At 40.4% G+C, this 12193-nt stretch overlaps 1 protein-coding gene across 1 annotated transcript; it reads right to left on the bottom strand.

Annotated features, from left to right (window-relative positions):
* Positions 1 to 10569: 10569 nt before the first annotated feature.
* Positions 10570 to 11983, bottom strand: LOC5569879. The gene is made up of 3 exons (XM_001658725.2): positions 11681 to 11983; positions 11055 to 11503; positions 10570 to 10997 (listed from the first exon to the last, which is right to left on the bottom strand). The coding sequence occupies exons 1-3, from the start codon at positions 11693 to 11695 to the stop codon at positions 10640 to 10642; spliced, it is 822 nt and encodes a 273-aa protein (XP_001658775.2). The 5' UTR covers positions 11696 to 11983; the 3' UTR covers positions 10570 to 10639.
* Positions 11984 to 12193: the final 210 nt, after the last annotated feature.

Below are 12193 nucleotides of genomic sequence, written 5' to 3'. Positions count from 1 at the left end.
GCAGCCTTACAGTTCTTCAGCTCGCTGATAGCCTTTTTAACCTCTCCTATGGTCGGTGGGTCCACAGCTTGATCGTCATCATCTATGTTCATCCTGTTCCTCGCTACATTTCCATTATCACCGTTCAACAATTGCTGGAAGTGCTCCTTCCACCTGGCAGCCACCATGTATTTGCATATCGAATTTTAAAAAAGTCACAGAACTCGACCATCTTCGATTTGGAATAAATTTTGCACATATTTTTGGTATGGTAAAATAAGTGTTTTTCATAGAAAAAATAATCATTTTGACTCGAGTATAACTTTTGAAAATGGCCTATAAATTTTTGCATGCGACTTATTTGAAAAATTCTAACTCGGAAACTGTTGATTATAGAGACAATTATTTTTGTATTTTGCTGGCGCTACGTCCTTCAATTCCTCCAATTCCTCGATCGCCCCACACTTCCAAGATCCTGCTCCACTTGGTCAAACCACCTAGCTCGTTGCGGTCCCCTTCATCTTGTACCGGCCGGATTTGAGTTGAACACCATTTTTGCGGGATTGTTGTCCGGCATTCTCACAACGTGTCCCGCCCATCGTACCCTTCCAGCTTTGGCGACTTTCGTGATACTGGGTTCACCGTAGAGTTGCGCAAGCTCGTGGTTCATTCTTCTCCTCCATACGCCGTTCTCACATACTCCGCCGAAGATCGTCCTAAGCACACGTCGTTCAAAAACTCCTAGCGCTTGCAGGTCCTCTTCAAGCATTGTCCACGTCTCATGCCCGTAGAGGACTACCGGTCTTATTAGCGTCTTGTACATGGTACACTCAGTACGGAAGTGAAGTTTACCAGACCGCAAGGTCTTGTGGAGTCCATAGTAAGTACGACTTCCGGCGATGATACGTCTTCGAATTTCTCTGCTGCAGTTGTTATCCGACGTTATCAATGATCCGAGGTAGACGAATTCGTCCACCACCTCGAACTCATCCCCGTCGATCGTCACGCGTCTGCCTATGCGAGCTCTATCGCGCTCGGTTCCTCCAGCCAGCAGATATTTCGTCTTCGACGTATTTACCTTCAATCCAACCCGATCTGCTTCACGTTTCAGCCTGGTATACTGTTCAGCAACCACCTGGAACGTTCTTCCGACAATGTCCACGTCGTCAGCGAAACAAATGAACTGGCTGGATTTATTGAAGATCGTGCCCCGCATGTTGAAGCCCGCCCGTTTCATAACACCTTCTAGCGCAATATTGAACAGGAGGCAGGAAAGACCATCGCCTTGTCGAAGTCCTTTGCGTGTTTCAAACGGGTCCGATAAAGCACCCGATATCTTCACACAGCACTGTACACTATCCATCGTAGCTTTGATCAGTCTAGTCAGTTTCCCGGGAAAACCGTTCTAGTCCATAATATTTTAGAGACAAATGTGCTATGAAGAAGTTGTAGTGAACCGTTTGGACTTATTATTTTGATAAAAAAAAATCAAAAATAAAACTTAAATTTAAAATTACACAAAAATCCCATTTTTATTATTTTTTTTAAATTTTTACCATAGAATCTTGATAGTAAACAGATGTTTGGGACAAAGTTTCATAATGGAGAAATTTTTAATAAAAAAGTTTTTCTAAGAACAACTTTTGGTCGATTTTCAAAATTTTGATTATTATTTTTTGTCAAAATAAATACGTTCCGATACAGTAAACATCTTGAAATGATTGTAAGCCACAATGATTATATAAATAATTTCTCTAGAAGTAGCCATTTTCGAAATATATCGAATTTAACAAATATTATTTAAATATTGAAATAGGCCATTTTCATTAGTTATTCGCGATTCTCCAACAAAAAAAAATAAGTAAGTAGAAACAAATATAATCTTTAGTTTTACCAGAACTGCATTACAAGTTCTTTGAATGCGTTCCATACACACTTAAATTATTTTACAGGAATCCGTGAATTTCACCGTAGTCTCCACCGCTGAACAGTTCGGCAAAATAAAATACCGTCAAGCTACCATTCACCGTGCATTTAAGAAAAATTTGCTCTTCAATAAATTGTATAACTTTGCCAAATAATTTGATGCGTACTAGAATACCACTACGAAGCGTGCAATTATATAATAATTCAGGAAAAAATATAAAACTAGTGTTGGATAACAAAAAATACTCTAAAAATATGTTTGAAAATGTAATGTTAAGGTCGCCTCGTACCGTGCTATGTCACCATTTACCGTGCACACTAGTGCACCATTCACCGTGCATATAGTTTTCGTCATGATTTAATTTTGTATCTTGAAGAAACGTTGGTAATGGAGCAACTATGTTGCTAGTAGTGTGCGCACTCATTTTTAAGAATATTGAAATCTTCATTTATAATAAAAACCATAAAACGTTTGAAAATTTACTAAATAAATAATTTTTCATTAAATCGTTATAGGAGGTTTGACTGTATTGTCCAAACCATTTCATATTCACTCAAACACTCAAAATGAAGTTTTTTAATCACGACATAACAATAAATCTAATATTACCGAATAATTTCGAGCTTTTTACAGTAATGCACGGTAATGGGAACCATACATATTGAAAAGGGTCCATTTACCGTGCATTTGGGTTTTGACTGAAACACAATGAAAAATTATAAATTGCATAAAATTTCATTGCTCATACGATGAAATACATCTAACTAGTGGTATACACAATGTAAACTTGTTGAAATTTTGAAAAATTTCATGCTCTAACGTTAAAATGAAAAATGGTAATTTTTGGAGTTTCTACTAAGAGTGTTGAAAAATCTCATTATCAAACAGAATTCACATGATTTTGACTACATAAACTAGGTTTTTCAAAATGCTTTGTGACAAAAACTACTTCATTTTATTAGTTTTATCTTATTTTGCTGACAAAAGAATAATTTGTGAAAATTGTATGAATATTTTGTAGGAATTTCTATATGTGCACGGTGAATGGAGCCCGCACGGTGACTGGTGACTTAACGGTACCGCAATTCCGTAATTCTGTAGGAATTTAACGGATTCCTGTGAAATTTTACCGAACACTGTTAATTTAATTCCTTTAATCTTGTAATTTGATTTTTTTTTTTTACATTTAAAATTTGTTTATTGAGCGTAAAAAATAATTAATAAGCAATTAGTTATACTTCAATGGATATTTCAAAATCTAGTGCAGCTACGTCTATGACATTATTACAGTTCATAATAAAGATGACATAATTTACAAACATTTTGAAGATAATATTTTTCTTCCATCTTGGTATGCCCCGTAGAACAGGCCTCATAAGGTCATCTATGCAGAGTCTCCGCCATCCATTCAGTAATGCAGATATTTTCTATTGTAGCAGTCTCCACGCGGCTTCCACACGAGTACAGGTGCTCAATTTGTGCTCCAACGTCTCGCACACCGTGTTGCAGTATTGGCAGTTTTCGGTGTTGGCTCTGTTGATCCGATACAGTAATCTTCCGTGCTCAAGCTTTTTGTTCACCAATAGAAAAAGTACGCTTCGTTGGCTTGAGGTCAGCTGTTTGCTCGCAATATTACGCCAAATGTGTTGCCAATTTGCCGTTGGATGCTCTTGAGAAACTTTGGGAACATCTGTTTGTCCAATGTAGAAGCTGTGGATGCTGTCGGCGGAGAGGTTTTGTTGTATTTGCGGAGGGAGTAGAGGAAAATTTGCAAGGATAAGTTTCAAACAGGGACAGTCTGCCGGAGGATTAGGATTTTCTTGGGAAATGTACGATCTGTAGAAAGGAATGGAATCTATTTCACGCATGTGCCGGTTCAGCAGTAGCGCCTTGCATTTGAAAGTAGGCAAATGCAGTTTCATACCACCTGCTTCTACATTGCGGGCCAACTGTTGAATTGGCACCCTTGCTGTTATTCCTCGCCATAAGAACGACCCCATGGTTGCAGTCAGCTTCGCCGTGTGCGCAGCGGTAGGAGCAAGTAATGAAGCGAGATACCAAATCTTCGATGTGATAAATACGTTGAGTAATATCACTTTCTGGTGAAGAGTAAGGGTGCGCTGAGAGTGGAGATAAACTTGATGAGCAAATTTGCCAACGAGAGCATCCCAGTTCAACTTATTCATCACACGTATGGAGTTAGCAAAAGTTACTCCCAAAATGCGCACTGTACGTTCGCATCGCAACCAGGGTACAGTGAGAGGTCTGTCGTCGGTATAGCCAACAGATATGGACGTCGATTTCTCCAAACTCAGCCTTGCACCCGACACTCGTTCAAAACGCTGGAATGTCTCTCGTATCCTCTCTAGCCTATTCTTGCAAGTGACGATCACCGACACATCATCAGCGTATGCCACCACGAGATCGGGTCCGCATACAGTCTCCAATCGCTTCAGCAGGGGTTGCAGATATAGGACGAAGAGATGCATTGAAAGTGGGTCTCCCTGGCGAACCGATCTCTCGATGGGAAATGCTTCCGACAAATGGCCATTAACGAGTAAGCGAGATGAAGATAGCGATCCGATCCTGTTGAGCAGTCGAACCAAGTTCGGATCGAAGCCGAGCGAGCACATGTTCCGAAAGAGAAAATTCCGATTGACGAGATCGAACACATGACGAAGGTCAAACGATGCCAGCAGACCACGTTGTTTACATTTCACCAGCTGTGCTATGCGGTCTTTCAGTGATAGGGTGGCCTGAAAGATGTTTCGCCCGAAGCTGGCACACTTTTGGGCGTCGCTGAGCACATGGTGAGTTCTCATCACGTTCTCTAGACGCTGCTTGAGTATGCGAGAGAGGATTTTATAATCGCAGTTGAGTAACGATATTGGCCTATATGAGTGTGCTGACTGGTCGTTCCCTTTCTTTTTAACCAGCACAACAACACCATCGACGAAATCAGCAGGAAAGTTGCCTGCAAGTGCCTCATTCATAATCATGGTGAGCTCTCTCCAGATGACGTCAAACGTTTTGAGGTAAAATTCTCGTGGCAGAGAGTCTCCCCCCGGAGATTTATTCGGGCAACTGGACTTGATGGCAATGAAGATATCGGCAGGAGTGATTTCGCTCATGCAGACTTCGTTTGTCGGATCATTTACAGGAATCACTCTCTCGCAAACGAACGTTTCATCCACCACTTGTTCCGTCTGCTCCGCAGCGTACAGGCTACGATAGAAGTCGTACATGTGCTGCTGAATTGCTCTAGCGTCATCGATCGGTTGGTTGTCATCGTCGCGCAAGTGGGTGATGAGTGTCTTCTTCCTCTTTCGTTCGCCTAACTGGAACATCGATATCGGTTCACCAGAAATATAGGTCTCACTCACGCGCATAAATGCCTGCGAGAAATTGCGCTGCAGAGTCAACATTTGCGCCTTCACTCGGTTTATTGTAGAGAGCATTGCAGCGTTCTGGTAGTAGCCATCGTACGCCTGCCGTAATTGCACATAAAGCCGTTGGTGCTCGCGATGGAAGTCGTCAAAAGCAGCTTTAGATTTCCATCGGAAGAAGCATTTTATTTTAGGCTTGGCATACGATAGCCACCACTGCATCCACGATGGAAAATTCCGTCTCTGGCGAGTCCAGTATTGCCACCGATGCTGGAACTCTTCGATGTTCTCCGGAGTGAGTAGATGGGGACGAAGAGACCAAAACCCTCGACCAGGCTCTCGTCCGAGATTTGGTAGACAGATTCGCAATGTCAAAGCTTTATGGTCGGAAAAGGAGCAACAATGCGTATCAGCTGTTCTTAATTTGCTACGCAGACTCTGGCTGGTGTATATACGGTCGAGACGGGAAGACGAATTTTGCGTGATGAAGGTGTGACCAGGCATATTTGGACAGATTTTCTGCCACACATCGATTAGCTGCAACTGCTGCACGGTTGCAAAGAGAGCAGGGCTGTGATTGTGTCCCGTCGCATCTGACTGTCGTATGACACAGTTGAAATCACCAGCGATTATCATGTGTTCCGTGTGGTGTCGAAGGTAGTATGCGAGTGTACTATTGAAAAAACGCTCGCGCTCGGCCCGTAAAGCGGTACCAGAAGGAGCGTACACGATGCAGAGGGTTGTATTTTGGATTCGCAGCGCGATCAGACGTCCATCTAAACTTTTCTCGATATGGGAGAAACGAATGTGCTCTTTAAGAGCTATTGCCGTTCCTCTCCTTGAATGGTCAACGTTGCATTCCACAATGTATCCAGGCAAGCGGAGTTGGTCATTCTCCACTTCCTGGAGGAATGCAATATCAATATCCATTGTACGAAGGAATGTTCGGAGTGCATTTAGTTTAGTCGTGTTTGTAATGTTGTTAATGTTGATGGAGGCGATATTATAACTGTTAAAATCCATTATAAAATATCACCCCCCTCGTTTGCATCGTCCCCTTGTCGAAGCTTCTTGCCCGGCGGACGGCCATGCCTTCGTTTACTATTCGACGATCCTGTTGAGACATCGGTTTCATTACCATCACTAGCAGCTTGCCGAGTAACCATACGGCTGGCTGGTAGTAGGCTCTGCGAAAGAACCGGAGGAGTGATAAGATTGGTATTTTGTTCGATGGGGGTAGTTTTCGGCTGCATTTTGACAGACAACGGCGTGTTGTCAGTGATGGGCACGGTAGTGAGCGGAGCAGCGATCGCATTTTCTGATGATCCTGCTCGTTTGACCGGTTGCTCGATATTGTTCGCCTTGACGGGCTTCGGAATAGTGAACGTTGCTTCGGTTGCACTGGCTCTCTTCGATGGGATCGTTTTTTGTTGGTTGGCTTCACCCGGCTTCGGTCCGAAAAGCTTCGTGAATGATGGCTTCGGCTTTGGTACAGACGGTCTCGGAGCAGGGCCATTCGCTCCCGTTTCTTTTGCCACATTTGCGTACGTTTTCTGTACGAGCAACTTTTTATTTTGCACACAGGAGATGCCATTGTGTACAAACTCGGAACAGTATTTACAAGTCTGTTGCTGTCCGAAGTAGCACACGTTCGTGGTTTGCCCATCGATGGTGACGTAGCTCTCGATGTTTCGTTTTACCATCATTCGCACGATGCGAGCACCAGTTCGGAGACCGGCAAATCGATATTTGCTATCCCAAACCTGTTCGGTAATGGAAAGAACCTCACCGTAGGCTCCGAGAAATTCAGCGACTTGCTCGTTTGTTACATCTTCGGATAGGTCGGTGAGCTTTACCTCCACAGCACCGTCCTCAAGCGTGATCCGAAGCTTGTAGTTCTTGCCATCTACCTCAGTCTCGTGTTTATTGTCGTGTTCTGCTACGATCTTCCTCGCTAGCTCCAGGTCGACGACCTTAACGAATGCGCATCCGAGTGCTCTGCTAGGCTGTAGACGGACAACTTGCTCGTACTGAAGGCCTAACGTAGTAGCAACAACGAAGGCCTAACGTAGTAGCTACACGACGCTCATCGAAAGACGGCTTCCTTGGCACGTTCGCATAATCGATGCGAAACGTGTTTTCGCGTCGTACACTCATCGCGGCAATACCCGCGACACTCCACACGACGGATGTAATAACGCGAACGTAAACGTATTCACTTCGCAACGAAAATAGTCAAAAAAAATGCTCGTGGCTTCCAGCGAGAGAACACAACTGCTCTGCTTGGAAGTTGAGTGCAAACTATTTGATTCACAGAACTGTTCAGTTGTTGAGATTACGGTGAAATTCACGGATTCCTGTAAAGTAATTTAACCCTCTAATACCCAACACCGCCTTTAGACGGGGTACACTTTGGAATTTTGTGTATTTTTTCGTAGCTCGGAAATCAAAATGATTTCATTTTTGGCTACAACCTTCACTCATAACACGCATATAAGAAAAGTTTTTTATGACTTTTGAAACTTTTTTGTATTTTTGAAAATTGTTTGAAAAATTGTATTCTTATATAACCTACAAATACCCGGGGTTCATTTAACGTGTGATATAAAAAATCGTACCTTTTATATTTTTCTACGATCAACCTATCACAAAAGAAGAGCTTGTTGGTATTCAAATAATTTGAAGCCTGTTTTTCCGTTAAATACACGGAAAATAAAAATCTTTCCAGAAAAATATTATAAATTTAATATTTTTAAAATTAGCGTAAAAGTTTGAATTTTTATCATTGCCAAAAATCAGTAACTAGAAGAGGCTTCAAGAAAAAATGAAAAAGGGTAGGGATGTTCAAAAATAAAAATTATAAAAATCAAAAACGGAAATCCATTGATTTGCGAATAAAAATAAATCATTGTCCAAAACGTGTTAAGAACGATTTTGGATAACTAAAAATGATATTAAGATCGAAAATAAAAATTTGGGTATTAGAGGGTTAAGTGGGTACTAGTTAAGGTGAAGATGAATCGAAATTAAAGTTCAAATTTTCAAAAGCACGGATCTGGTGAACCGAACATCCGTTTGAGCTGAAAACCTAATCGTTTGGTCACCGCCAGCTAGTGACCAATCGATTAAGTTTTCAGCTTAAACGGATGTTCGGATTTCCAGATGCGTGCTCTTGAAAATTTGAACTTTGGCTTCGATTCATCTTCACCTTAAACAAGAAATTCTATTGAAAAATTCTTCAAAAATTCTACAAACACAATTTTAACTTTAATTCACTAACAATACATTCAGAATTGTCTTCAAAATTTATAGATAAAATAAAATTAAAGCATCATATTTTTTCCCAAAATAAAAACATGTTTGTGTTTAATACATCAATGTAATATATATATAAATAAATGTTTTCAATGGAAAAATTCAATTGAGATTTATTTCAAAAATAATGGAGGAATCTATGATGAAATTCAAATTGAATATTTTGAGGAAATTTTTTAAAAATGTAATAGAGCATAACCTAAACGAAATTCAGTAGTAGAATCTTAAGGAACTCTTGGGATTCTCGAAGAAAACTGCAGAGATATTTCCGGAGAAATTTCTTTGAAATATTCCGGAATAGAATCCCACCCAATTCTGCAGATGAATCTCTGCAGCAATATCAGGAAGTATTCCTAGTATAATTCCAAAAGGAAATTTCAATATATATATATTTTTTTTGCACGAATCCTTAAAGAAGTTTTCGAGAAGACCACAAGAAAGAATTCTGAAGAAATTTCTGAAAAATGTGAAGTTGAAATGAACTTGGAAATGTGTTTTTGGAGAAATCTCAAGAGATGCTGTAAGAAATGGCTGGAGAAACTGCAGGTTAAATTTGTGATGATGTTTCTATAATGATGGAGGATTTTCTGGAGAATTTTTTGTATAATTTATAAAACTCATGAGTTTTTTTTTTCCAGAAGTTTCCTAAGTAGGAACCTGATAAGAATTGATGTACGACTTGGAGACATCCCCGGAGGAATTATTAAATAAATTCGTAGAGAAATGTCTAGAAGATATTTTTGAAATAGTATTTGGACATTGTAAAAAGTGAGTTAATAAAATTCTTGAAGGTAACTTATGCCAAATTTTCTCAGGGAATGAATGTGAGACGGAATCCCTAAATCCTAAAAAGATTTTCGTAAGTGGTTTCTTAAATTGAAAGATTTTCTGTAGGAGTTCCTGAATTATCACAAGTGATCCCTCTCTGAATTCCTGCAGGGCGTTTTTCTGCATTTACATTTATATTTTTTTTTTACGAAATAACGAAATTCGTGAAAACCATGATTATGTGTCGGTTATTATTTACTTACATCAATTACACACAAACTAGGGATTCTTTATCCTTTATATTATCCCAATAAAGGATCACTATCACAACTCCCTCCTCTCCCCGTGGGATCCCTACAGAAAAAAACATAGCTACGCCAATGGACTTTCGAGATCCTAATATTGACTCGGATTATTATCTCGTCGATTATCTAGCACCACGAATGGCGAAAGCATTAGAATTATGCGATTCAATATCTAACTTAAGCACGAAGTACATGGTTGCAGATAGAAAAGGCCTGATGGCGTTGATAAAAGGTAGTACTTGATAGAGATGTATTTGAAGTTGTTGAAGGAACATACCTCGGAACTTTTGTGACATATGTAATAATATTTCTCGTGAAGTGAAAGTTGTTGCTCTAAATAGTAATTTTAACAGACACGACCCAGACAACCAGAATGTACGTATTACGGAATCACCTTTTGCGTTATGCAATGCTTATATGTGAAAAGTTTCACGTATAAGATGGTGCGAAAAGGCCTTATACGTACAAAAGCAGAGGCGATATACGTGCATTTTTATGTGATGAAAAATAGCAAGCAATGCGAGTGTACCGATTTTATTACGAACTAATTTGTACTTTTATGCGACTTAATTTATGACATCAAGGTTCATTTGACAGCTGCTACGGATTGATCAGACTAGCTCTGTACGACTATACGGGACGGAACAAAATGTACATATGAACTCATAAAATAACGTTTTATGCGAGGAAACCCATCGAGCAAACGATTTCATCCACTATGTAGTGCGGGGGTGATGCAATTTGTATAAATAAACGACTGTGTCCGTAAACTATTATGCGACTTCTTGTTGTCTGAGGAAGCTTAGACGATGTCGGGAGTGGAAAGCGTTCAGTGTTCTGAAACATAAATCACTTTGACTTTCGAAACATTGAAAACAAACATCCAACGTATTTGACGAAGACAATAGTTTTAAAGTTGCGCGTTGCTATAAATAGACATTGATTAAAGCTGTACAATTCTAAATCTGGTAGTACGGGTTCGACGAGGAGGAACTTTGCTCATATCCACTGGTATCCGGTTCTTCTTTGATCAGCGGATCTATTATGTGCTCGGGAATGTACTCCACGGCTCCGTAATCGTCGGCTTTCCGTTTTACACTCTGACTGATTGGTCCAAATCCGTGGTATTTCCGTACGTGCAACGTGTAATTGGAAACGATAATATTCCCTGTTCTATCCTTTGAAAGTTTTGCCTTCGTGCTACACAAAGGGCAGAAAACGTATGCATCGGGAATACCTTGCTCCATAACGACCTGTATGTCCAAATTATCCTGGATGATTTTCAGGTAGTCCGGGATGATTTCCGCATGATTATTGCTGGAACGAATGAAATGAGTTAGTATGGCGTTAATGTCTGGATTCCGAAGATCTCACGTAACAGCGTTCAGAACTTTTTCTCTCAACATCTGCCGCAGTGTCTGAGGATCATAGTTCTGCAGCTGGGAACAGACAACGGGCCGTGGTGGTGGTGGTGGTTGCTCTGTAATGTGATGTACATTGGTGCGTAGTGATTGGATGAAACTGTCCAGGCCTTTCCGTCGAACTGCCAAGGCGATATTCTTCATCATGCGGCGCTCGCCGGATCGAAACCGGAACTCACTCGGGGTGTGACAGTACACTCCGAAGTACTTCTTCATCAGTTTCTCATTTGTGGAAATCCGTAGTACCGTGGGGATGGTTCGAGCTTCCTGCTCGATCTGATCAATCAGCTCATCATCCAGATCGGCAATGGATGAGTTGCAGAAGCAAGAGAACTGCAGCAGGTGTTTGATGTTTTCCGGAACAGGTCCCACCAGCTTTTCGATCTGCATCCAAAAGTGATACTGTAGCCAAGAACGAAGAGTGGAAGTAGTTGCGCGTGGTCGTCAGTCATGTTTTGGGATTGTGGTAAATCAATGTAAATTGAAAGTAGTTAATTTGAACCAATTATCAGTGAGATCAATCAATAATGCCAACCGAGCACGATTGGTGACGCTGAATCTTTGAGGAACGATACTTACCTCGAAAGGGTCCATGGTTAATTAGTTGAGTATCATATGTTCAACAATTAGTTTTTGCGTATAGACTAATCGCGCGAAGATTCAAATTTAGTGGGACATCGCGTATGCGGATAATGCCAAAGTATGTCATAAATGAGAGATATGATAGCGTTGTTTTTGTTTGTATCATGAAGGGGACAAAATCCAATAAGAACTGGTTGAATAAGAAAGAACGACTCGTATTCTGGAAGGTAAAATTTACTCCAGTCAACAGGTAAATTTCATTTATTTATGAGCAATGAGGCATGAATAATGTAGGTAAAACTTATTTTAAACTGTTTTCAATACTATAAGAGAATACAGGACCACATTATTCAAGCAATGCAATGAAGACATATTAGAGCATTTCGCCTCATCTCAATGTGCGTTTTATCAGAATTGCGCTAAGTATGTATACTGCTCGACTTTTGCCCGCCTGGTAAATCCTATTGGATTTTTTATTCTATATTGGCTAGTCCAAATTTCCTATCTGAA

The sequence above is a fragment of the Aedes aegypti genome, chromosome 2, assembly GCF_002204515.2.
Source record: "Aedes aegypti strain LVP_AGWG chromosome 2, AaegL5.0 Primary Assembly, whole genome shotgun sequence".
Lineage (NCBI taxonomy): Eukaryota > Metazoa > Arthropoda > Insecta > Diptera > Culicidae > Aedes > Aedes aegypti.
This window is presented reverse-complemented; position numbering and strand designations above follow the sequence as displayed.